At 41.1% G+C, this 25,013-nt stretch overlaps 1 protein-coding gene across 4 annotated transcripts in view; it reads left to right on the top strand.

Annotated features, from left to right (window-relative positions):
• Positions 1-25,013, top strand: part of EPG5 (ectopic P-granules 5 autophagy tethering factor) — a 54,898-nt gene that overhangs the window by 25,882 nt on the left and 4,003 nt on the right. For 2 of the 4 annotated variants that reach the window (XM_054651549.2, XM_054651548.2), the window contains exons 20-42: positions 561-671; positions 1,493-1,612; positions 3,010-3,176; positions 3,368-3,592; positions 5,486-5,609; positions 6,524-6,665; positions 7,732-7,903; positions 9,053-9,215; positions 9,801-9,943; positions 11,205-11,361; positions 12,347-12,541; positions 13,472-13,685; positions 14,490-14,650; positions 14,766-14,973; positions 15,733-15,808; positions 16,643-16,743; positions 16,941-17,116; positions 17,591-17,776; positions 19,261-19,470; positions 19,626-19,770; positions 20,772-21,014; positions 22,759-22,978; positions 24,556-24,771. In XM_054651549.2, coding sequence (XP_054507524.2) covers positions 561-671; positions 1,493-1,612; positions 3,010-3,176; positions 3,368-3,592; positions 5,486-5,609; positions 6,524-6,665; positions 7,732-7,903; positions 9,053-9,215; positions 9,801-9,943; positions 11,205-11,361; positions 12,347-12,541; positions 13,472-13,685; positions 14,490-14,650; positions 14,766-14,973; positions 15,733-15,808; positions 16,643-16,743; positions 16,941-17,116; positions 17,591-17,776; positions 19,261-19,470; positions 19,626-19,770; positions 20,772-21,014; positions 22,759-22,978; positions 24,556-24,771 — 3,875 coding nt within the window. Of the gene's footprint in view, positions 1-560; positions 672-1,492; positions 1,613-3,009; positions 3,177-3,367; positions 3,593-5,485; positions 5,610-6,523; positions 6,666-7,731; positions 7,904-9,052; positions 9,216-9,800; positions 9,944-11,204; positions 11,362-12,346; positions 12,542-13,471; positions 13,686-14,489; positions 14,651-14,765; positions 14,974-15,732; positions 15,809-16,639; positions 16,744-16,940; positions 17,117-17,590; positions 17,777-19,260; positions 19,471-19,625; positions 19,771-20,771; positions 21,015-22,758; positions 22,979-24,555; positions 24,772-25,013 lie in introns of all 4 variants that reach the window. The other 2 variants (XM_054651547.2, XM_054651546.2) reach the window with 1 other exon arrangement.

The following is a 25,013-nucleotide window of genomic DNA, read 5'->3' as shown; positions in this document are numbered from 1 at the left end:
TCCTGCCTTGGGCAGGGGCACCTTCCACTCTCCCAGGTTGCTCCAAGCCCTGTCCAAACTGTTCTTAGGACTTCCAGGGAAGAGGCAGCCACAGCTTCTCTGAGCAGCCAGTCATGATGATGCGTGATGAATGGAGTTATCTGATTTTTTTTTGAGTTGCTCAAGAAATTTTTTTTCTGAGTGGGTCAAGATTAATGAAATGTCAGATATTTTAATAATAATGATAATAATTACTACTAAAACCAGTTTGGAACAGAGTTTTTGTTTCATATGAGTTCTTTTGTTGTTTGTCTTCTTTGCATTTCAAATCTTTGATGGAGTGTTTATGACTAAAATGGAGCTCCCTCTCCTGAAAAAGCCAGACACAGTTACTGCAACAGGATTTTTTCACTGAAATAGAAAGTCCAAGCAGGCATTTCAGTGGTGCCTGGCTGAGCTGAGGTGTTAGAAAGTAGCTACAGGAGGTGGAAAGGAACCTGGATAAAAATTGAGCGATCCACCTGTCGCTTCTAAATCACCTGGTCATGAAAAAAACCCAAACGTTTTCTGTTTCTGTGCAGAATGCTTTGGGCTATCACTGTGACAAGGGAATGCTGTCTTCACTGGTCAGCTGGATCGTGGCAGGCAATGTCACACCATCCTTTGTGGAGGGCAATGCCAACTCCTCTCAGGTGAGTGCCATGATGGTGCTTTGTGGTGGGAAAAGTAGCAGACTGGTCTAGGGTGTTGGTTTTTTTTATCTCTGTTTTTTTGCTTTTTGAGGGTTTTTTTGTGGGTGTTTTTTTTTTTTTCCCCTTTTTGGTTTTTTTTTTTTTTTTCTGTTTTTTCTCTTGGTCACTTTTTCTTCCTGCCCCAGAGTTTTCTTGTGATAAAATCCCAGTTTAGCCTAAGAGAGTGCTGTGGGTTTATTGCACTAAAAGGAACATGGATATTTTCCTCAGGGAGAGTTGGTTTAATCTGCGTCCAAGAATTCATATAATAGGATTTATTAGTTAAATTTTCTAGTAATCTACTGTTGTTCTTGATCTATTTAACAAGACAAAATCTGTAAAGCCTGACTTTTCTTTCAGATCAGTCTTTATCTGATAAATATTTTGAATTTGAGTTACTTTCTCTCTGCTTAAGTGATCTCCTTATTCAAGCAAAAAGGAAAAAAAAACCAAAACCTCACAGTACCCCAGACAGAGATGTGTAGTGCAGGTGGAAGAGGGGAGATCTTATTTTACTGAGTTTGGGAAGGTTGTTTCCTCCAGAGTTCCCTGGGTGATTCTGTCAGTTTTGTCTACCTTTCTCCTTCTTTCCCAAAATTGTACAAAGGGGAATTTTGAATTTAAGGATAAAGAAGTTTTGTTGTTGAGATGTGATAGTGCCTTTTGCAGCTCTGCAATGAGAATCCATCAAACACTTACTCCTCTTAAGAAATCATCAAGCTCCCTGATCCTGCCCCCTGCCGTTTTGTTAACAATATTTCTGTCATTTCTGTGTTGTGCAGGTCTGGTTTGCATGGACAGTGTTAAATATGGAATCAATATTTGAAGAAGATTCACAGCTTCGCAGAGTTGTGGAGGGGGAGCTGGTTATCAACGCTTTAACTCCTGATCAAGCTTTGAAGGTGAGAGAACTGGTCATCTTTTGTCATTAAAATTAGAGAGAACTGCTGGAGAAAAGTGTTCCCTTATATAATTTAGTTTTTCTCTTATGTACTGCTTCCTTACCAGGATAAATGTATAAATAATGCTTTACTTGGCTGTGCAGGAGAAAATACACTGCAGGGAAATTTTCATTGACATTTTGAGTGTATTTGAGTTCTTTTGCATTTAAAAGCTTCAATGAAAATACCTGATTTTACTATATCAATATTTACAGAAAACTAATTTGTGCTTTTGCATAATTTTCTGGATCACTTAATGCCTCACAACCTTCAGTGGATTTATTCTATACCCCTGATATGGGGAGTGCTTATTTTTCAGGTGGGAAAATGTGTCTGTATTTCAAACAGATGATTTCTCAGATGACCTGAATTGGTGCAGAAGACTGGCCTTTGTTTTTCTCTGCTTTCTGAATTATTTTCCAAGGCTTTCAAAACTATTTAGGTCTCTCCTTTAACAAGGCACTTAATGAGCTGCACTTCAGGCTACATTGCAGCCTTTTCCAGCTTCTTTGCCCAAATTCAGTTAGAAATTCTGGAGAGAAGCAAGTGGAAACCAAAGTTGTCCATTCTCAAAGTGTAACTTTTGGCCCACCCTTCATCTCAGCAGTTTCAGTGAGTTTCAGTAAAGGAAGTGGCCCTGTAAAAATAGGTTTGCTTGGCCTGTGACAAGTACCTGTCCTGCATCCTTGGAGCTGCTCTGGAGAGCATTTGTTCTTTGGCTTGCATGTCTTGATTTAGCTGGAATACAAAAAGGATTGTGGGCAGTGTGTGGAAAAGAGGTTTGGTGTAGGGGATGAGGAAATGCCAGGGTCTGCTCCCAGTCTTGGGAACTCAGAAAAGCCTCCCATTCAGGCACAGTCCAGAGGAGCTTGGAGTGAGACTGTTTAATGATTTAGTGTTTCTTTGGTGTTGCTAAGATGGGATGCTGCTACTCATAGTTTGCTTTGTTTTTGTTCTGCTTTTGCTTCTGTGTTCCTTCTTCACATTAGTTATACTGTGAATTTTGAATTTTCACTAGAGCTGTATTAAATGTAATCTGGAAAAAGCTAAAACTAGCATGCTGGAGATCTAAACCAGGGACATCTACAGTAATTAACTGTAATTAACACCAGGACCCATATGTTTTCCCTGTGCCAGAGCCATCACACTGGGGTTTTGCAAGCATCAGAGGTGTAGGTCTGCTCTCCAGCATAACTGTGAGATGGGCAGCTCATCCTTCAAGGCCTGTAACAAATTGTGACTGCTTCCAGAGTTTTCTCCTCTGTAATTACCAAGTGTTCACACTGTGTTAATCTGCTCAGTTAACCTGTTACAGCACTTTACAGCACCACACTTGTGTGGAAATGTTGTTTCTGCAGAAAGCCCAGACCCAGCTGAAGCTGCCCATCGTCCCTTCCCTCCAGAGGCTCATGATTTACCGCTGGGCTCACCAGGCCCTTGCTACTCCTGCAGATCACCCTCTCATGCCACTGGTCTGGCAGAAATTCTTCCTCCTGTACCTTCACCGGCCAGGACCACAGTATGGGTGAGTCTGACCTGCTCCAGCAGATTATCAAGCACTAATTAAGTGCACAGCAAGCAAGAGTCAGTGCATTACACTGACTGCTCCCGAAAGCAGTGGGTGCCAGCAGCTTCTCTGGTGAGCCAATTTATCTGCAGAGATGCTGATTTGACATTTGCAACAAGACTTAGTGATGCTTTTTTGTTCATTTTTAGATTACCTGTAGATGGCTGTATTGGAAGACGCTTTTTTCAGAGTGCAGCTCATGTTAACTTGCTAAATGAGATGAAGCAGCGGCTGACAGAGGTGGCAGACTTCCACCATGCTGCCAGTAAAGCACTGAGAGTGGAGAGTCCTGAGGGCAGTGACAGGTCACCAGAGAAGGCCAGCTGCTCACCTGATTACCTGACTTCACCTGAGCTGCATAAGGAACTTGTCAGGTAAAAAAAAAAAAAAAACCAAACCAAAAACCTGCCAAAGTTTCATGTTAATCAGTGCAACTGCCTGAGTAACTGCCACAACACAGCTGTGGTTGTGGTTGTGTGAGGAATGAAGGGATGTGACCTTAGATGTAATGCAGGCACTTACTAAAAGCATAAAATCATAGAACATTCAGATTTGAAAAAGCCTTTCAAGGTCATCAAGTCCAGCACTTAACCCAGGCCTGCCAAGGCCACCACTAACCCATGTCCCCAAGTGCATAGTTGGGCTCAAATCCATTCCTCTGTTTGCATAACTTGTTTAGTTTGAGAGGGGGATGGTTTTACTACTAAAAATCAAACATTGTTGATAGGTTTGTCACTCTCTTTAGGGGAATAGCTTTGCTTTTTAATGAATGGTAGCCCCATGCTGGCAAAATATTTATTGTTTAGGCATATCTGCCACTCATATGTACTTACTGTATTACCAGCTATAAATGTAAAATGCTAGTTGGTGTGTATATATGTCTGTGACATATATACACCATGACAGACCAGAGCCTGAATTTATGTCTGAGTAAGATAACTTCATCAGTGTTTTCATAATTTACTGTCATCTTAAGCACATAGTTCAAGCAGTTTGCTTGGTTAGTGACCTAAAGGTTAGCTCTGCCAAGTGTGTTCTGTCTCACCCAAAAAGTGGTAAATCTGCTCACCAAAACCTCACCAGAGGACTCACTTTTTGTCTTGGAGTAGGCTAAGAAGGGAGACACAGCCACTCACTGCTACTCAGCTGGTGAATTCCCACTTTTGTGAGGGATAGTAGCTCCTAAGAGATATCTATACCACATGTACTCTAAACCTGAGAAAGTATGTGAATATTGCTAGGAAATGGTTGAAAGGATTATTTGAAATAATTGAAAAGAGTTCCTTGCTCAAGGGCCCTGGATGTGTGGAATCAGAGCTTCTGCTCAGTGCTCCCCTCAGCAGTCAGTAGGTACTGTACAAACAAACGAGGGAGATCATAAATCCCACTTGATTGTCTGTGAAAAATAATCCAGAGATGGTCGCAGGGTGAACTTGATTAATATTTGCAGTCTTTGATTTCAAATAAGTTTCCTGCTCCAGCAGAAAACCAGAGTACTCTACGCCCAAATAAATCTTATACTCAGGAAGTTTAATGACCTGTCTGGTTTCCTAGACAGGAGGGAAATTATTGGTAGGGTTTATAGTGGCTGATTCTTGGAGCTGGTCTACTTCCATTTTTTCACCAGTGACACTGATGAAGGAAGCAGGAGTTTGCTGGTGATATTTAATACCACAGTGTGAAGGTTTAATGGCATTCTAGTGCTTCCTTGTCAGGAAGGCTTGGGTAGTGTGACTGTGAAAATGGTAGCAGTTGGTGGAATGATGTCAGCTGAAAAAAATGTGTATTTATGTTAAAGTTTTAACAAAGGAGGAAATGAGAATGAGCTAGTCATGAATTTCTGAAACAAAAGATGTGACTTAACTCAGGCATGACTTTTTGGAGCAGGCACTGCAGAGAGGTTCTGGGGTGAGGAACCAAACTTGCTCATGTGTAGTCTGTTTATTTTCTTGGTCTTCCGACTGGGATTGTGGTGATACTTTCTGACCTAAGAGATTATTCCAGTCCTGGGTCTTATGCTAGTTTGCATAAATGTTTTCCTTTTCAGTATTTGTCCTCTAACTCTTTGTTACTGTCCTTCATATTTTTCTAAGTACCTCCTTTCCACTGTGGCTCTTTAACTTGGCAGTAAACAAGTGAAAATGCACCTGAAACATCTTTTTTTGACCATGCCACCTTGCAGCATTATTTGTTGCCCTAATTCCAACTGCAGAACAATCAAATTCACGCTGATATTTTTTCCTTTTTTTCTTTTTTTTTTTCCTCAGGCTTTGTAATGTTTTAATTTTGTGGTTGGAAGAAGAGAGTTTCCAGAAAGGAGATACATACATTCCCTCTTTACCAAAGCAGTATGATGCACATAGACTTGCTAAAGTCATGCAGAATCAACAGGTGGGTTGCTAATAACACTGAAAATCTGATATCTAAAGTCCACTTGCTAAAATGAGTCTTTGAAATCAGTGAGAGAGTTCTGTTACTGGTCTTCAATGCACATACAGCATGTATGATACCTTCATAGCTCTAACCTTTTGTTCTAAAATCCTATGCTATCCCAAACTGCCTTCCTTTATGTTTGAAAGAGGACTCAGATGTGGATTCCTTGCATATCTGTCATTTCTTGCAATACAATCCTTTTTCTGTACTGCTCTGTAATTCTTTTTATGTTCTGTATTAGTGTTAGAGGATTATTTAAGTTGCAGCTTTAAATAATTAAATACTGGAACCCAAAACCTGCTTGTGTTGGTAGTCTGTAAAATGTCAGGTTCAACTATAAGTTAGTGAGTGTGAATTATTCTATTCTTCAATTATTCTATTAATTCTATATAATATTATTCTATTCTTCAAGCCTAAAGACTTATTTTGGAAGGGGATTTCCTTATACTTGCTTTGTTTCACTCCTCCAGTGTATGTGACTACTGGAAACGCAGCCTGCTTTAGCCTGGCTGCAGTTAATCATGCCATGATGTTTTAGACTATCTTGGTCTCTTGTATTCCCTTTTTAGGAGCAGATTTTTAATAATCTGTCTTTCCCTTTGTCTCTTATGTGTTAGAAATGATGCCATGTGTCAAGTTTAATCTCTACATGTCATAAATGCTTTTCAGTAGATCTCTATGTATGTAATAAAAATACTTCAGTGTTTTTCTTCAGTTTAGTTTTTTTGCCCTTAATAATAAATTTCCTGTGATTTAAAACTGCAGGGTATATATTTTATGTAGTTACTTTAGTTTCACAGCTACTAGAATGGGTGGACAGCACATGGTGCTGACCAAAACAGAGATGATAATTTAATTCTTTTGTGCTCCAGGATCTGTGGATGGAATATGTCAATGTGGAGCTCATACACCATGAGTTTCAGGAAGCTCTGAACCTTTGGCTGCAGGTTCAGCTGGAATCACATCCAACCTGTGCTTCTACAGGGGAAACAGATTTCACCAACCCTTTGTCAGGTAAGAGATAAAAATACTGGTAAGGAAACTGTGCCTTAAAGAATTACTGGGATGTCAAAGCCCTGGTTTCTTTAGGAGCTTGATGATGCCTGTCAGTAAAGATATTAATATGGTTTGTTTTCTCTGGGTGCAATATTTTCCATGAAGTTGTCATGGTTTTCTCACTCAGATTTTCATGATGACATGAAAATGATGACATTGATGCTTTTTGGCTTCAAGTTTGCTATGTCACACAGCAGAGCTTGGGCATCATAGGTGAGCTCCCCAAAAGTTCCTCTGCACAGAGTGTGCTCCAGACATTTTCCCAAATTTAGAGAGAGACAGGTGAAAGCAAAAGTAAAACCAACTGTACTTGAAAACATTCTCTGGGTTTTTTTTAATTTAGTTTAGTTAGTTAGTTTGTTTTTTGTGTTGTTTTTTCACTGTGTGTTTTCTCTGGAATTTTGGCATAGTGAAAGGGTTGTTCTAGCACAGAAGGGGTGATAGTCACAGCTGATACATTAAGGATGTAGAGAGATTGGATTTGGAGCTGATCCGAAGAAGAAGGAGTGAGGGAATAGAAGGGAACTGGAATAGTTTCGTAACTGTTTGGACAAGGAAACTGAATGGAAATCAGCAGGAGGAGAGGGCTGACCCAGAGAGAGGCTGTGCTCTGAGAAGGAATTGACACTGACAAGACTGCTGGTGAGGATCAGTTTAGGGAAAGGAAGATGAATTTTGCTTAGAATTTTGTCTGGGTGCATGTGTCAGATGAGTAAAATAAATGAAGTGACAGGAAAACTGGAAGTTAGGAGTGTTTGGGGAAAACACAGAAACGAGTGGGTCTTTTGATCCTAATCTTTGTGTGATGGAAGAGCTGGTCATGAAAATTAGCTGTGTGAAATAAAGTTTGACAAACATAAGAATATTATTTGAGTGATTTTGTTTAAAAGGGGGAAACCTGAGAAATATTTGCCTGCAGTTAAAAATGCTTCATGCAAGAAAAGGAATGTTTTTGTTCAGTTTCTCCTAAACTTCTCTTACTGACCAAACTTGCTTCTGCTTTTTTTTTAAAACCTTTTTGTAGCCAAAGTGAGGATCATGAATAATTTGAAGAAGCTTGATACTCCCAAGCCCCCTCTGCCTCTGCAGACGATGAAAGCTCCTGTGCCAGTGATTTCCTCTGCCACCCTGGTGAGCCAGAAAGACGCGATCCAGCTCATGCGCAGGGACCTGAACATCTTGCAGCAGCACGCCAAGTGAGTCATGTCTGTGCTCCTTGTGCCTCTCCAGTGGGTCCAGCACTGCCTTAAAATTATTGTGGAGTCACAGAATTGGGTTGGGAGGCACCTTAGAGCTCAGCCCATCTTACCCCTGCCATGGGCAGGGACACCTTCCACTGTCCCAGGGTGCTCCAAGCCCCGTCCAGCCTGGCCTTGGACACTTCCAGGGATCCAAGGGCAGCCACAGCTGCTCTGGGAAGGCTGTGCCAGGGCTTCCCCACCTTCACAGGGAGCAATTTCTTCCTAAAGATGGCCTTCACAGCAGCCTCATTTATGGTGTTAGCACAAGACTGTCAGTACTTCTGCTTCTTGTCCCATTTGTTTCCTCTCTTCTGATCTATCAGGTTATTATTCTACTTCTTCAACTGACATAAGAGTGCACAAGTCTTACGTAATGACTGAGATTACATCAGATGGCATCTAATTTACTTTCTCATTTGGCATATTTCCTGATCTAAAGCCTCCTTTTAGGCTAGATTTGTTGACAATGACTTATTTAACCCTTTTGCACTAAGGTAGTAGTTGCAATATGAAGCACCCAGGAGAGAAATATGATTTCTGGTTCTGGTAGCTTTGTTAATGAAAGAGACTTTCTGTTTTTAATATTCCAACTCAGATAATCCAGCTGAATTGTTTCCAGTCACAATTGATCAATCTATAGTTGTTCTTACCTAATGTAGTAATTTAATAACAATATTTTGATCCAGAGCAAAAGCTACTAAGCCCATGAGAGGCTGTGTCTAAACAACTCCACTATCAATTCTAGGTGGGTTCTCTTTTTTCTGTTTTCTGGTTTGTTTTGTTTTTGTTTTGGTCTGGTGGAAAATTGCATTTCCTGTAGAGATTATTCTGTTCAGTTTCCTTCCAGGTTGTCATATCAAGTAATTCAAAAGAACTCACACATACTTGAGCAGTTTTGTTCTTATGAACCTGGTTTATTTTTACTTTGAAGTGCTATTACTTTGAAGTTTTAGCTCAATTTTATTTAATAACCTTTTATGTTTTCCATGGAAAAGTCATGAGTCTTTGTACAGCACATTAAATTGAAGTCTCCTCTCTTATAAATTCTCAGCATTGCTTTTTTCAGGAAAGATTTTGGTAATTTTATTAATAAATGCCTTTCAGAACTGCAGCTCTCTGGGAGTCTCAGCATGTTGCTCTGAACAGTGAGATCCTGGACACGGTGCCTAAGCTGTATGTCAACAGGGAGGAGCAGATCACTCTCCACCTGGAGTGCCGGGGAACTTCAAATAAAAGCTGCCAGGGAGCAGCTCAGCTCACCATCCAGGTCAGAGGCACGGCACCACCTCTCTTTTGGGGCTGGTGAACATAGAGGAAATGGCTGAATTATTATAAAAGTGGTGGCATTTGACTGAATAATCCACACACATATTAGTGATCTGAAATACCTCATGTAATGGTCAAAAGGAGAAGCAGATCAAGAGTTGAAGAATAAGTTGTTGCATGATTTGTTTTGCTCGTGGCATCCATTCTAAACTGCTTCCCAGTGTATGGATGTGGGAATTTGCTTGCTGATAGGAATAGAAGCATGAAAATGTTTATGGAAATACTCCCATGTTGCTTAGTAAATTAATTTTTGATCCCCTCTAAGTTTCAGTCCCTGTGGATTAAAAGCCTTAGATAAAAGACATGAATTCTATTAGTGTGTGTGATAATTAATTAGGAACATGACCAAGGATGTGTGCTTGGGCACGATGTACTAAATCTGATGAAAGCTCTCAGGGGGAAAGCCATCCAAATTCAGAGTTCTCTGACTGGACTCTGCTTAGTTTTTGGAAATAGCTGCAACATGGAAGTGTTCTAGCAAAACCGTGTTAATTCTTCAATGAATGTGTGTCTTTTTGTCATTTAGTTTGAAGGGAAGCACAAAAATGAAGCAGTGAGCCAGCAGCTTCATGCTTTGCGTAAAGAAGTGAGACAGCTGCAGGCAGAAGCCATGAAGCCGCCTTCCCTGGGTGTTGTGGAAGCAGCTGTGCACGTGGAGAATTTCATAACGTAGGTTGCCCAGATGCTGCTCTGGGTAATGGTGTTTGTGATTCCATTTTGGTGTGTTAGAGTTTAAAATGTGGAACCTGTTAGTGTGATTCCCTCGTGCTCATCAGCTTGGGCCAACAACAGAGCTGGGATCCCGAGACCTGTGTGTTTGTGACACAGTAATTCCTGTTATCACAGGGTCACTCAGGCTCAGCAGGGCACACAGCATTGTACTTCTGTTTATTGTTTTCTACTTCTTTTGATTGTTCTGTGCATTATAATAGCCCTCCTGATGCTGTAAGAGGACACTGAGTGATGACAAGGATGCTGTGCTAAACTTTAGGAAGTGGCAAACTTGTACCACAGCTGTCTCAGCCATAGGCTAAATTACATGGTGTGAATATGACTCTCTATGGGTTTTTCTTCATTATAGTTCAGGACATAAATCTTTAATAGAGTGCTAAAATTTTAAGTAGTTTTTCCATAGGTGAAACAAAATGGTGCAATGGAAGCTGGCTAGATAATACCACTTTTTTTGGGGTTGGGTGTGAATAAAATGGGGTTGTCCAAGGCTCTCTTCCTCACTTTTACAGTTTATCCCCAGAAGTCCACTTTAGCAACTTTGTCCTCAATCTTCCAGATTTCTGCTGGGATTCTCTTAGTGTAGCTGGTTTACTATAGAGTGTAATGATTGTACAAGTAAAAGGATTTTTGTACTACTTCTGCTTGTTCATTCTTGATCACTAACCTGAAAAATTCTGTGGATGAACTAGTTCTTGGGATTTACATCTGTGGAATTGCATCTTCTTCACCTGTTTTAATTCAGATTTAATGAAGACAGGGGTTTGGTCTCAATGAAATGTTTACTTGGCAGTGCACAAGAAAAGACTGATTCTGTTTTAATTCTTTTCTTGTTGAGCCTGTGAAATAAAACGGGGTAGGTTCTCTTGCAATACAAGGCAGTTGAGGTGCCATCAGAATATGAGGAGTACATGATTAAAGGAAGAAATAATCCATTGGAATGATGCTTTAGATGTTTTTCAGTGTTCACTTGCTGTCTGATTATGGAGACTTTCTAAGATTTGGAAGTATCCATTTCAGGCAGCAAAAGTACATGAGCTAAATCCGTGACTTTTCAGTCTGAATATGAGAAGGAGGGATACTCAGGGAATATCACAAATACTCATCTCAAGGCTGTATATTGGCAAGAAACCTTTCTTTATTGTCACAGGTTATTCTCTGTATGTAAAATTAATTTGCCTTGTTAACTTAATTTTTTTAGGGCCCTGATAAATATCTACAAGGTGCAGCCTATGCCTGCAATCAAGAAAGTTGGAATTGGTTTGTTTTTTACATTGGTAGAATATGTGTGTGATGAAACTCAACGTAATCCTCCCACAAGGCAGTTCTTCACATCCTGCATTGAGATTCTGGGCCAAGTGAGTTTATTTCTTGAATCTGAAAATATTTTCTATATTTTTAAAATTTGATTTTTGGTGCTTATTCTTTCCAATTTCACTGCTGTTAGTGGGGGGAGGTGGTCCCAAATGTATTCAGAAACTTTAAACTTAATTTCTGAGCTTCTATCCCATTTTGTTTTCACCTAATTGTGTAATGTGCACAATCTTTAGGAGAGGTGAAGTTTATATTTAAGCAAAATAAAAACTTGCTCTGTGGTGTCTCTGCTTAGTGTTAACAAATTGTCATTGTGTTAGTTAATTTAAATGCTGGAGTTTTGGGCAGGTAACTAAGGTTTGGATACTTCCAGTTCATAAAAGTGTATTTCAGCATAGACTTTGCTTTTACCTGTCGCTTTCTGGTTGATGCACACCTTATAAACCTCTGTATTTACACTAAACCTTTCTAGTTATATCAGAAGTTTGCTGGCAGAGAAGACAAGTGCTTGGTGGTGATGGTGGTAATGTGTGCTGTGCTTGTGCTCTGAGAAAAATCATTAGCCTCTGCTTTGGGTCCAGATACTTACTTTTATCTTAAATATAGCTTATTTCAATGTGCAGCTGTCCTTGAGCACCTCTAACAGCTGAAGTACTGAGAAGTTCTTCACAGCTGTAATTCTGTTAAATTTTTCCTATTATCAAGCAGGGCTGGTGAAATCAGGATTCATTTTCTTATGCTATTCCATCAGAAAAAATAGTATTTCTGGGTATTTTAGACAACATATGTTATCACAAATGCCAGTCTAAAGTGAGCTAGGAAGACATCTTTGTTTTTTGTTATATCTTGTGGAATAGCAGCATTTAGATAATGTTAATCTTATAATCTCAGCTTCTTGTTTTTGAGAAAAACTTCCCTTTTTATAAAGGGACCAAAACTGTGGGTGTCTCAACAACAAGCCTAAGAGGTTTATTTTCCAGTTGGCTGGTATTTGGCTGTTATTTTTTCCACCATTCCCACTTCTCTCAGGTGTTCATCAGTGGGACCAAATCCGAGTGCAAGCGTCTGCTCCAGACCATCCTGCAGAACCGGAGGCTCTGTACTCTTCTCTCCCCTTACTTCACTCCTGTAGCCTCTCCCAGTGAATTTGTGACTTTGTACGAAAAAGTTGTGGCCTTTCTGAGTGAGGATAACAGCGATGTTGTCTTCATGCTGCTGACAAAGGTGGGTGTTCTTTGCCTAAAGACCATGTCCTTAAGCTAAAGAGGAAAGAGGTGCAAATCTGGTACTTTCAAATAGCATTGACAGGTTCTGTAGAGCTGTGTTGGTCATACTGAGTGGTAAGTGTTACATTTAAGCTCAAGAGGGGCTGGAGTCAAAAGCAAATAGCTTAAGTAGCCTTTTCTAGCCTAAATAGTATCAGTTTGTGCTTCCCAGGGCTTACTGCTGAAATTAAAACCATCTCTTGATGACTTCTGCCTGGTATCTCTGCAAAGACATTCATTACAATAGCCAGTGAATGCCAGGTATCTAACAATCAAAACAAAATCTGGGACAGTGTCTGCATTTTCCAGCTCTGCTTGGCACCCATGTCCTTTCTGCCTGTCCTAAAACAGACAGAATAGGTAATAGAGCAAGATGTGATTTGCACATCTCATGATACTGCCAGTGGAGAAATCACTGTAACACTTGGCCTTTGATAGTGCTCTGATTTTCCTCTTCCTTACAGGGAGCAGCAGGCAGTCTGTCCTGGGCAGGGCTCTGGGCTGTCCATGGTGGCACCATTGGCCCTGCTGACCAAGGTCTGAGCAGGTGCTCAAGGGCTACAAAAGCTTTGCTCCTCTTCCTGAAAATGTATGGGCTGTGGGCATCAGTCCAGTTTAATGCTTGTGTGGAAACTCAGACTCATTTTTATGAATCTGAGCCCCTCAGCCAAGGGCTGTTCCTTGGACCTAGAGACTTCTGCAGTACGCTCAATCATTGCCTTTGAGAGTGAGGTTGGGAGTTGGGGCTAACAACATGCAAATTCATGTGGCTTTTCTTAGATACATAGAAATATCATTATTTAATTTCCCTGGTGACTTCTCCCTCCTCCCAAAGGTGTTGTGTCTGCTGCATGTCCTGCTCACAGACACTGCCTGTGCTCTGTTGCAGTTCGACCTGACGCAGTGGTTGAGCGTGGCCAAGCCGCCTCTCGCGGAGCGCACCCAGCTCCTGGAGTCCATTCACCTGGCTCTCAATGCATGTGGCCTGGAACCTGAAGAAGATATTTTGATGCCATTTAATATCTTCTGCAAGCATTGGACTAACCTTCTCCAATATCAGTTCCCTGACCACTACAGTGATTTCTTAAGGTTGTTTGTGCAAAGTGAGTATCTGAGGTGATGCATCCTAAGCCTTTGTGCAGAACCCTTCAGGCTTAAAAATATGAACCCCGTGCAGTAGAGTTAAACTGCAGAATGACTGACACTTCCTTAGGTTTCTACCTTGGGTGTTTTTATGTGCCTTGCTATGTAATGTAGTTTTTTTAGACATATTGTAGCTCTTCTGTGGGTCAAGGCATACACATCAGTGACAACAGATTTTCATCCCATGTAACAGCAGAAGGATGGAGGAGAATCTTCTGTTAATGGACTATTAGTCCATATTTAGCACCAGTTAGGCCAATATTAGCACCTATTAATGATGGTTGTGCCATAGTCTGAAATGCAGAACCCTTGTTTTTGATTACCCTTCAATGTCGGGTGGAGAGCTGGAATTATGATGATGTGTAACTGATGCTGAAATCTGCTGAAAATGTCCTGGTTGACATTTGATGCCACCCATATTCTTATGTGCCCCTCAAATGAGAACAAAAGTGCTTCTCTTTGTCCAACCATACCTGCTGAGGGAGCAGCTGTCTCGTAGTGGGTATTTGCAGCCAGGGATTTACCAAGTGCTTGGGAAGTTGTCTAAGAAGAGAAACATGTAGGTGCCAGAAGGAAATGTTGAGTCGATTACATTTGCAAAGTAGAGATGATCTCTCACTCTTAAACTTGGGGCTTTCAAACCCTCACTTCACTTAATTTTTCAAGAAGCAGGGAGCTTTAATTTCAACCTTGTCTGACTTGTTTGGAGAAAGGGACTAACATCTTTCTGGTTTTCACAAATGCATTCCCTTCTTTCTCCTAAGGCTCATCAGAGCAGCTTCTAAGCCCTGACTGTTGGAAGGCATCACTTCAGGCTTTGGGGTGTGATTCAGCAGTGGCTGAGCAGGGCAGTTTCAAGAAAAGTGATTCTGCTGAAGGTCCTGTGGTGAGGGATGCTGCAAAATCTCTGCTCTCCACAGAACAGGTGCGTGCCTCTGGGTTTATTTATGTTTTTCAGGTGATGCAGATGCCCTCCAGTGACAGATAACACTGCTGTGCAGCCTTTCTGCAGCTGATTCATAGCTTCCTTCTTTTCACAGGTCAGAGAGACAATAGAATGGCTTTCTACATCCTTCTGCAAACTCCGACTGGCCTCGGCGGACTTCAGGACTTTTGGCCTGTTTTCAAAATGGACTCCTTATGTGGCTGCAGTGAACACATTCCTGGAGTATCTCATTAAACGACTGATTGACAATGAAGTTGCTAATTTAGCCCAAGAGCCTGTTGGCAGTAGCAGAATTTTAGCAGGTAATGTGTCTTAAAATCAAATTACTTAAGAACAGACACCTGATTTCTCCAATTCCCTCTGTTAAGGGCCATTTAAATATACAGCAAAATCTTCTTACTTTGCATTTGTGCAATAGTGATAATATTAAAATACAGATGGGAAATGTTGCTGCTACTTCATGGCCATGTAGGGCTTTATGCTTTATAATCTGAGAGGAAGCTTTTTTAATATTTGAGCTTCCTTCAAGATTATTTTATGAGGCGATTGTACTTTCTTAAGAAAAATACAGTCTTTTGCACTGAGCAGAGGTTTGGAAGGAGACACTACTGAATTTCATCATGCATGATTTAAATCTGGAAAAAGTCGGCCTTTACTTTTTTAAAAACTAATTTTAATTTAAATATTAATTAACACATTTTAATATGTGCGGGTTTAAAGCAAGAATGGTTATTGCCCCCACAATCTCTGGTGTGTTATTAAAAGTGTATTAATAAAACATCTTAACAATGCAAAATGCTTATGATGGTTGTTAAAACAGCCCTATTGTTAACTTAAGCTATTATTAAGCATATTGTATTTTAAATTTTTATTTGACCAGAAAGAACTGATTGAATGGTTGGACTCAATGATCTTAGAGATCTTTTCCAGTCTTGATTATTCTATAATTCTGTGAATGTTAGAATGAGAAACGGATATTATATCCACATTTAGAAAAGTGTAATATTTTCACTGGTTTTAATTTGAAGGAATAAAAGCAACTTTGTTTTGTTTCTTTATAGCATTGCAGTCCTTGTACTCAGTCATTGCTGGACTCTTTAAACCATGGATACTGGTCCTGGAGAAAGAAGATGCAAGGTATATATTGCATTTTAAAATTAAATGAATTTTTGCTAAAGTAGAGGCTTTAGTCCTGTAAGAATGGCTTTCATTATTACCTGGTTTTTAATAATTTGTGACTGTCTTGCCTTCCATTTAAATAGCTCTCACTTTGTCATTTCCTTAATAATTACAGAACTATTTCATGACCTACATAAATTTTTCCAAGATTTAGATAAAATAATTATTTTAGATATGAGAAAGATCTTGTAATAATACAAGCAAGGCTTGATTATTTGAAGGGTTTCACTCAGTTTAAAAAACACTGAAACTTGAATTTCGGATTCCTGTTTTTTAACTTCCATAATATCTATAATACATGTTTAAAAGAAAACAAAAAAGCCAAACAAATACAACCCCAAATTCCAGTGGTATATAAAGAAATTTTAGGCTAAATGAGTGCTGTGATGATCTATTGCCCTGTGTACTTCTGTCTTCTCATGAAAAGTTACTTATGCTACTATACATTCAAATTTTGCTTTCTTTCAAAATTTAAAGCTTTTGGAGTTGTGAGTGTAGCCTTCAGCACTGAAGGTAGAAGGTTGTTTGCAGTTGGTGAATAATTTTATTGAGAAACTCTGTTGTTTCAACTCTGTTACGAAGTATCAAACAAGTAATTTATGCTTACTCAGTGGATCTTCATTGGGATGGTGACCTATGCAGCTCTTCTAAGGAAGAAGAGAAGAGTCCCAAAAAGCTGAAACTGGAAGGACTGCTGATACCTATCCTTCACTGCTTTAGAGTATCTAAATTGCAAATATTTATGCTCAGGTAACTGAACACTGAAATTTGTGTTGTGCTTCTTTTCAGTAGCCAGCCCTGCTACCCTTGGCTGGAGAGTGACACTCCTGTAGCCTCCACTGTGGTCAGTCTGTTTGCAGATTGCATCAAGCTTTTGCATGAGAGCTTCAAAGGTGAGCATGAAATCCTAAGCCTCCCCACTTGTTGAGTTGGAGGAAAAAAACACTAAAGTTTAGTGTGCATTTTTCTCTTTCAGTGTGTTTTAGTGTAACTTACAAGTTTTTAATCTTCAGAAATAGACTTTTTTCTGCAATCAAGTTTTATCTGAATTTTTTTCTGTTGTTAATTCAGCCATTTTCTTTGATTCTAGAAAAGCTGTTGCCAAGCCACCATGGGGCTCTCTGGTTACACCTAATGCATTACTGTGAGTGTTGCACAGCCCCCAAAATGCCAGAGTTTATTCTCTACGCTTTCCACACTGAGTTCAGAAGGCTTCCATGGAAGGAAATGCATCCAGACCAGATGCTTATGGAAGAGTTCTTTAAAGTGAGTTCGTGGCATCTGTTGAATTAAGTTCATAGTCAGTGCTGCCCTTGAAAATAGCTGGAGATTAGCAAGTAGGCTTTTAAAGTAAAGTTTGTTTTTAGCATTCATAGCTGCTCAATTTGTGGTGGATTTTTGTGAAGGAGTGCTTTTAAGTCTTAGACAAAGTCGTGGGGGCTGTACAGCTCCCTCTTTGTTGATCTGCTGAGTGTCTCATTTACTGCATATGTATTAAATGTTTTTAGTTAGATTTAATATATTTTGCTATTGCCGTGTTGTTCTCACTTCCAAGTCGTCAGAGACAAGGTAAAGCTGCAAGAGGGAGAAGGAAATGATGGAGAAAAGACATTTGTCTGCTCCTCTGCTGACCTCAAGTGCTGCTGTAGATTTACAGCTGGCTAAGGAACTGAAAAGTATAAAAGTACTTATGTCTTACATCGTTTTATGCACATGTCTTTTTCCCTTTCTCCTTCCTAGATCGAAAGAGGCAGCCCCAAGAGTTGTTTCTTGTTCTTGGGTTATGTTTTATGTGAAGTAAACTGGGTCAGTGTGCTCTCTGATGCCTGGAATCCCAACCCTCACCCTCAGACTCACAGCATGATTGTCTGTTTGCTGTACATGATGGTCCTGCTGGCAAAGGAGGAGCAGCTTATAGGCGAAGAGGTAATTTTTGTGATGGTTCATATCCATCTCTTAAAAGAAAATAATCCTTTACGAGAAAGGACACAAGATCTTGTGACTAAATCCACTTCATTGTTTCTGGAGGACTCTTCAGAGGGTCTTGATCATCTTAAAAAGTCCCATTTCACATCTGTCAGCTTTCTTCCACTTGCAGAATCTTCTGCTCTCCATTTCCTCTGAGGCATTACAAGATACTGCACCAAGATGTCACTGGCTGCCTTTGACCATCGTTGTATTTCAGTTAGGAAAGTTACCAGCATTCTGTGCTTTGACCTGAATGTGTTTGCTTATCAGAAGCTTCTCAAGCTTCAGAAGATAGCTGTTTGCACACGGTGTGAGTCAGCCTCAGGAATTCCCTCCTTCCCTCCAGCAATGTGTTAAACTGACCCGCTGTCAGGAGGATTTTTGCCTCCCAGAGCACTCCTGTGACACCTTGATCTAAATCTCAGACTTTCTCAACCCTGTGTTCCAGGGCATGAGCAACCTGAGGAGTACTTGTTGTACCAGTGTCACATTCCTGTAAAAGTAGTATAATTTGGGTTCTGGATTGTCCCCACAATTTCAGCATTTGTTCATTCTAAATTCACTGTAGAAACATAGAATAGGATATAGAATATCCTTAGTTGGAAGTAATCATTGAGTTCAACTCCTACCCCTGCACAGACCCCCAGCAATCCCACCCTGAGCATCCCTGGCAGTGCTGCCCAAAGGCTCCTGGAGCTCTGGCAGCCTCGGGGCCGTGCCCATTCCCTGGGGAGCCTGGGCAGTGCCAGCACCCTCTGGGGAAGAGCCTTTCCCTGATATTCAGTCTAAACTTCTAACAAAGCTCTGTACCAGTTGGTGTTTCTCTGTGTCCAGGGGGCTCTTTTTCACTCCAGATGTTTTAGAATAGATGGGAGCTGCTCATAGACAGAGAGGCTTTTACATCTGCTGACTGGCACTGCCTGTGTGAGCTGTGGGGCTGCTGTGCTGTTCAGGGTGGTATTTATGAGAATAACAACATGAGGAGTTCCTAGGTTGGTGGATGACTCAGTAAATGGAAAATGAGGGACACAGTTTCTCCCGTGAACTTGCATTAATTGTATTTTCAAAAATAATATTCTAATGCCTCTTTTAAACATGTACTGAAGTGACTTTAACTTGAAGGGTCTCCATATATTTCTGGCTGTCTTTACATGTTTACATGTCAAATCCTAACATTTTTCACAGACTTTTGTTAGAGCTGCTGCAATAGTCTGAATACAGTTCTGCAAGTGCTGGAGATGAAGTACATGTGTTAGCTTACTGCTTGAATAAGGAATTGCTTTTCAGACAGACTCCTTCAGGTCACCTATTTCTGTGGGTTTTCAGCTCCATCTCCTTCAAATTCACTGAAGCCAGAACTTCCTTCCAATATTGAGTACTGTGAGTATGAATTGAAAACTGCAAGGAAGGTGAAGCTTAAACGGATGTCTTTAAATCTGCAGGAATCTCCACTCATAAATCTTCTTGGACAGACCAGCTCCCTTCCTTGGCAGCTTGTGGGCATTTCATCCTATGAAAGCATCATCAGCTACTGCAACAGTCACTACCCTCCCTCTGTTATCCTTGCTAAGGATGCTGGAGCTGAACTGATCGTGAAGCTCCTGAAAATCTCAGCAGGCTTTGGGGCATCTTCAGATAGTCACATCCACCTGGTGAGTTGAACTAGTTTTGAAGCATCTGCTTGCTATTCTTGGCTTTTGTAAAGTTATGTTTGTGTATATTACAGAATATTGAAAGAGTTCTAGGCGTGGTTTTTCTCTTTCTCAAAATGTTTTTGTCCCTAATTGATTTTAATTTTGCTTGACAGGATGCAACACTGAAGTGCCGAGTGTACATTCGCCAGGTGGTTCAGTTCCTCAGCACCTTAGAACAAAGTGGAAAGATAACCCTTGCAGTTTTGGAACAAGAAATGGCCAAGTTGCTAGATGATGTGGTCATCTTTAATCCCCCAGGTCTGTGTTGAGGAAATGGCAAACTACTTTAAGCTGTCAAAATCCTTTATTCCACGGAGTGGATTGATTAATGTGTTTCATAGTTTAATTATTTGCATTACTGTCACATCTCCCTTATGGGCAGCAGGGCATGGTACTTTGGTAATGTGTACATAGATGGTATATTAGCACAAAGCAAAAATATGAATCTTGCCCTACAGAGCTGTCAGGACTGATAGAACCAACATTAAAAACAGGGGTTAAGTTTTGGAGTAAAACTGTCTGACATACAGGAGCTTGAGTGATTCATTTCTTTGTCATCTGGCGGTTTGGGGTTTTTTCTAATTTTTATTTTACTTGTCATTTACCTCTTTTTTAAAGGGAAGAAGGGCACAAATCCATTCTCTTGGTCCTGAGGGATTAGGAGCAATGGGTACAAACTGAAATTGGGAAGATTATGTTAGGTATTAGGAATAAATTCTTACTGTGAGGGTGGTGATGCACTGGCACAGGCTGCCCAGGGAAGCTGGGGCTGCCCCAACCCTGGCAGTGCTTCAGGCCACTCTGGGAAAGGCCTTGAGCAACCTGATCTAGTGGAAGTGTCTGTGCCTATGGCAGGGAACCTAGATGGTATTTAAGGTCCCTTCCAACCCTTAATTTTCTGTGATTCTGTGACTCAAGATATGGTTCCAAATTGTAAAACCAGGAAAACTTGACAGTGTTGAAGTAGAAGCAGTATACTGATGTACCACAGTGGTATAACATGTCCAGACATCCAGGATTGCGTGGTGAGATCATCTAGATCTCATTTTTAATACTAGTACCATCTTGGGGTTCCTCTGTCAATCTCTGAGTTCAGGTGAAATCCGTGTCTCACTGTACTCCCCAGAAATGGTTGTGAGGGGTCGTGTTTCTCCCTGCCCACGGGTGTGTAACGAGGAAGAGGCTTTTCCCAGTGGTAATTAACCCCAGTGGGTTCCGGTGTCTGTCACTGAAAGGGCTCTGTGGTTTCTGCCTGGCAGACATGGATCTGCAGACGCGCCACCTGGCCCTCAGCAGCCTGTTCACGGAGACGCTGATGATGCTGAACAACTCCAGCATCACCACGGCCGAGTCCTTGCGGGGCAGCCTGCGCCGCTGGATCGAGGGCAGGGTGCAGGGGCTGCTGGCCATGCCCCTGCTCACAGCTGCCTGCCACAGCCTGGCCTCCGTGCGCCACATGGCCGAGACCACCGAGGCCTGCATCACCTCCTACTTCAGCCACGGTAGGAGCCTGTCTCTGCCTCTGGGCGCTCTGGGATTGGGGGAAATGGAGCTGGGGAGAGTTCTCAGGGCCTGCTTCTGGCTGTGAGGGTGGTGATGCACTGGCACGGGTTGCCCAGGGAAGCTGGGGGTGCCTCAGTCCTGGCAGTGCTCCAGGGCACACTGGGTAAGGCCTTGAGCAGCCTCATCCAGTGGAAGTGTCCCTGCCTATGGCAGGGGGGGTGGAACCTAGATGGTATTTAAGGTCCCTTATTATATATTCCAACCCTGAATATTCTATGATTCTGTGACTCAGAAATGGCTCCAAATTGTAAAACCATTCTACTTCTTGAAGCAGAAGAGGAGGTATACTGATGTACCACAGAAGGCCCACACAGCGTGCATCTGTATGCAAACCTTGAGATAAGTTATGCTGACTTAGAAATGCCTTGGAATAGGGCAGACATTGTTGAGAGAGAAATGGAGCTAGAAACAAGTTTCAAAGGATGGCCTTGCAAATAAGACTAGCTACTTGAAACGGAACTATGAAAGATGCATTGTAGTGGGACCCACAAGGGGTAGTTTTAGATGATTGGCTTTAAGGCATCTACAGCATGATATGGCATAAGCTGATAGACCAAGAAACACTTACAGTGCATTGTAATTAGGAAATAGTTGGCTTCTGATTGTGATGGCATGAATTATAATAGCTGTACTGTCTCACCCTTCACATGAGACTGAAAATGGAATAAAAGTTTTTAAAATGCCTCTCAGTTGCCCCATCTCTGGGTCAGAAAAGGGCTTAATCTGACAGGGTATGCCACTGAGTACAAATTGTCTAGAATTGTGGACTGGTTTGGCTTGGAAGTGTCATTAAAGATCACCTGGTTCCAGCCCTTCTGCTTTGAAGAAATGGCTTCACACTGGGTAGATGGGGTATCATAGAGAAATTCTCCCCTTTCAGGGTGGGAAGGCTTTGGAAATAGGTTTCCCAGAGCAGCTGTGGCTGTCCCTGGATCCCTGGAAGTGTCCAAGGCCAGGTTGGATGGGGCTTGGAGCAATCTGGGATAGTGGAAAGCGTCTCTTCCCATGGCAGGGGATGGTATAAGATGGTCTCCTATGTCCCTTCCAACCCAAACCATTCTGGGATTCTGTGACTGTGGTTTGGGTCTTACAGCTGCCCTAACTGTGTGTTTTATCCGTACCCATCTCTGTGAAAACTGGTTTGCTCTGTGTAGTGTTGCCATTTTTCCAGATAAAGTGGTTTTACAAAAAAATCACCCCAGGAGAACTGAAGACATTTTTCCTTCCTCATTTTCCCTTCTCTAGTGTTCTGTAAGCTAATTTAAGAAAAAAACACTCTGGCTTGGTAAAACTCTGAAAGTGTAGGGTGCATGATTTTATTTTATTTATTTTTTCTTTCCTTCTTCTTTCTGTTTACATAATCCTTGTAGAACTGCATTTTTATTTCTTTCACTGTGTGGAAGATTTCAGTACACCTGAGGGAAATACTTCTAATTCCATTGCTAAAATGTTCAAATTTTAGTCCTGTCTGAATGCTGGGAAAATATCTCACCTTGACCTCAAGGAGGTGCCCTATGATAGTGGAATTTTCTGTTCTCTCCATCAGAGTTGCATGGCATGCTGATTGCCTTAAAAACAGCTTAACCAGCCCAGATTCTCTTAACTAGGAGTTCTGGTTTTTAGGTTTTACCAAGTGCTGCTTTCTCACATGCTTTCTGTTCTTTCCTTCTTCTTTCTTCAAAGATTCCCCTCACCACCAGGAGTTAGGCTGGGGCCCTATACTTGCTTCCCTCCAAGTTCCTGAGCTAACCATGGAAGAATTCCTGCAGGAGTGCCTGTCTTTAGGAAGTTACCTGACCCTCTACGTCTACCTGCTGCAATGCCTGAACACTGACCAAACCCTTACCAATGAAATGAAGATCCTGCTGACCATCAGCAAATGGCTGGAGCAAGTGTACCCCAGGTGTGAAACTTGGAGCTTCTGAATGGGCCTGGACTTTTGAATTATTATTATTATTATTATTATTATTATTATTATTATTATTATTATTATTATTATTATTATTATTATTATTATTATTATTATTATTTAGATTAAAGTTTCTTTAGGGCTGTAAAGCTGATATTATTAGGTAGCCCTGGTTAATTAAGTTAATTGCAACTGAGTGCTGGATGAAATTGCCTGTCCTGCTCTATCTACTAATAGAGGGTCTGTCCATCTGCAGTGGTTAAATGGAAGAAGGAATTTAATCTGCTAGAAAATTAGTGAGTTTCAGTCATTTTTCAGTCAGATTAGCTTGGTTTCAATGACGGCCTGGATTTGTGTTCTCTTAAAATGACTCAAAACAAACCCTGAATGACTGTGGGTTACACTTTCCAGTGTGTCCACAAGGTGGGATGAGTTATGTGCTGAATATTCAGTCTGGCACTCTGAGAGACCTTGTGTTGAAAGCTGCTGGTTGGGGACTGAGCAGCAGCTCTGAACCAAACCTGGAGCATCTGATGGGATGCCCAGGGTTAGCAGCCTGTGCTGCTGCAAAACACCTTAGATAACTTTTATTTAGATTGTTATTGTTATTGGGTTCTGAGGGGAAAGGATGCATTGCTTTGGGGTCAAAATAAAAATATTAAATGCATGTAGCAATGGTAGTTAAGAGTTGCTCCTGGTATTGCCAGGATTTAGTAAACCTGATTATTATTTTTCCATGTTAATGTTGATAATGTTCATATTTTCTTAAAAGAACAATTTGGAAAAATGTATGTTCCCACTGTTCTCTTCAAATTCAAAAAATACTTTCACTCTGGTAGGTGTTGTAGTAATTTCATTGCCAAGGTATGAAGGAGACAGCAAAGCCACCATGTAAAACAGATTAAACCTTGCTCTAAACATCAGATCTGAGATTGCTGTGATGGGAAATGACTGGGAGGAGGAATGTGAGGATGGTCTGATGCAGGAAACTCGTGATGGTACTTTATGTGGAAAATCTGAGCTTGTTAACTTAAACTGCCAACTGTTTGGGGAAGGATTAAAAATAGCATAGGGGAAACTTCACTTTGGGCTTTACTCAACAAAAAGCTTCAATGTTTCCTTTTCTCAAGGATCATATTAAACATCTAAGTTGTTGTGGTAACAACATCCCGTGCTTCCTAAAGTGTTTTATTGGTAAGTAAAAAAAAGAACAAACGAGTGGAGATACAGCTTCATTCCTTTTGTGCCAAGTCTTAGGCAAGTTTAAATCCACTTATGACTGCAGTATCATTTATTTTCAGTTGTAAGGCTTAAAAGGAAGCACTGTTCTTTGTCCAGTTACAGGCCCTTAAAACCAGCTAGCTGGTGGATCAAATCCATAACAGTAGCAGTCACAGCAGTATAATAACTGGTGGGGTAGTATAGTTATGCTATCCTCATGTGATAAAATTAGCTGCTGTTAATTAACAAGCTTCACAGACCTAATGGGGAGGGGAATAAACTTCTTGACCTATGCGCTGACTCTTAAATTTTTATTTTCTCTTATGTTTTTCTTTAAATTTTACCTAAAGCTCAGCAAAGGAAGAGGCAAAGCTGTTTCTCTGGTGGCACAAAGCCATGCAGTTATCCTTGGTGCAGCTGGAGCAGGATGACCCCGTTCTGATTGAATCTGTCGTCCGGATCCTGCTGTCCATCCAGGCCCGGCAGAGCCAGCTGGCTGAAGAGAGACTCACTTCTGGAATACTTGGTGCTATTGGGCTGGGCAGGAGGTCTCCTTTGTCACCCAGGTGAGGGTTGGAGCTGTGGGGAATCAATTGGTTTGAGTGATGGTATTTAAAAACCTGGGTGCAGCATGCCCAGTCTGGGTCCAGCGCAGTGTTAAAAGGTGATCAGAATCCACATTGCCCCCAGATCTGTAATGTTCTTTGGGCCTGTCACAGAAATACCACAGTGGGTGTGTTAATCAGCTTAAGAAGCAAGTATGAACCTCTGCAAAGGTTCTGGTGGAAAAGGAAAGAAAATGCAGTTC

This window comes from Agelaius phoeniceus, chromosome Z (assembly GCF_051311805.1).
Source record: "Agelaius phoeniceus isolate bAgePho1 chromosome Z, bAgePho1.hap1, whole genome shotgun sequence".
Classification (NCBI taxonomy): domain Eukaryota; kingdom Metazoa; phylum Chordata; class Aves; order Passeriformes; family Icteridae; genus Agelaius; species Agelaius phoeniceus.
Note: the sequence above shows the minus strand (reverse complement) of the source record. Positions and strands in the feature narration are given on the sequence as shown.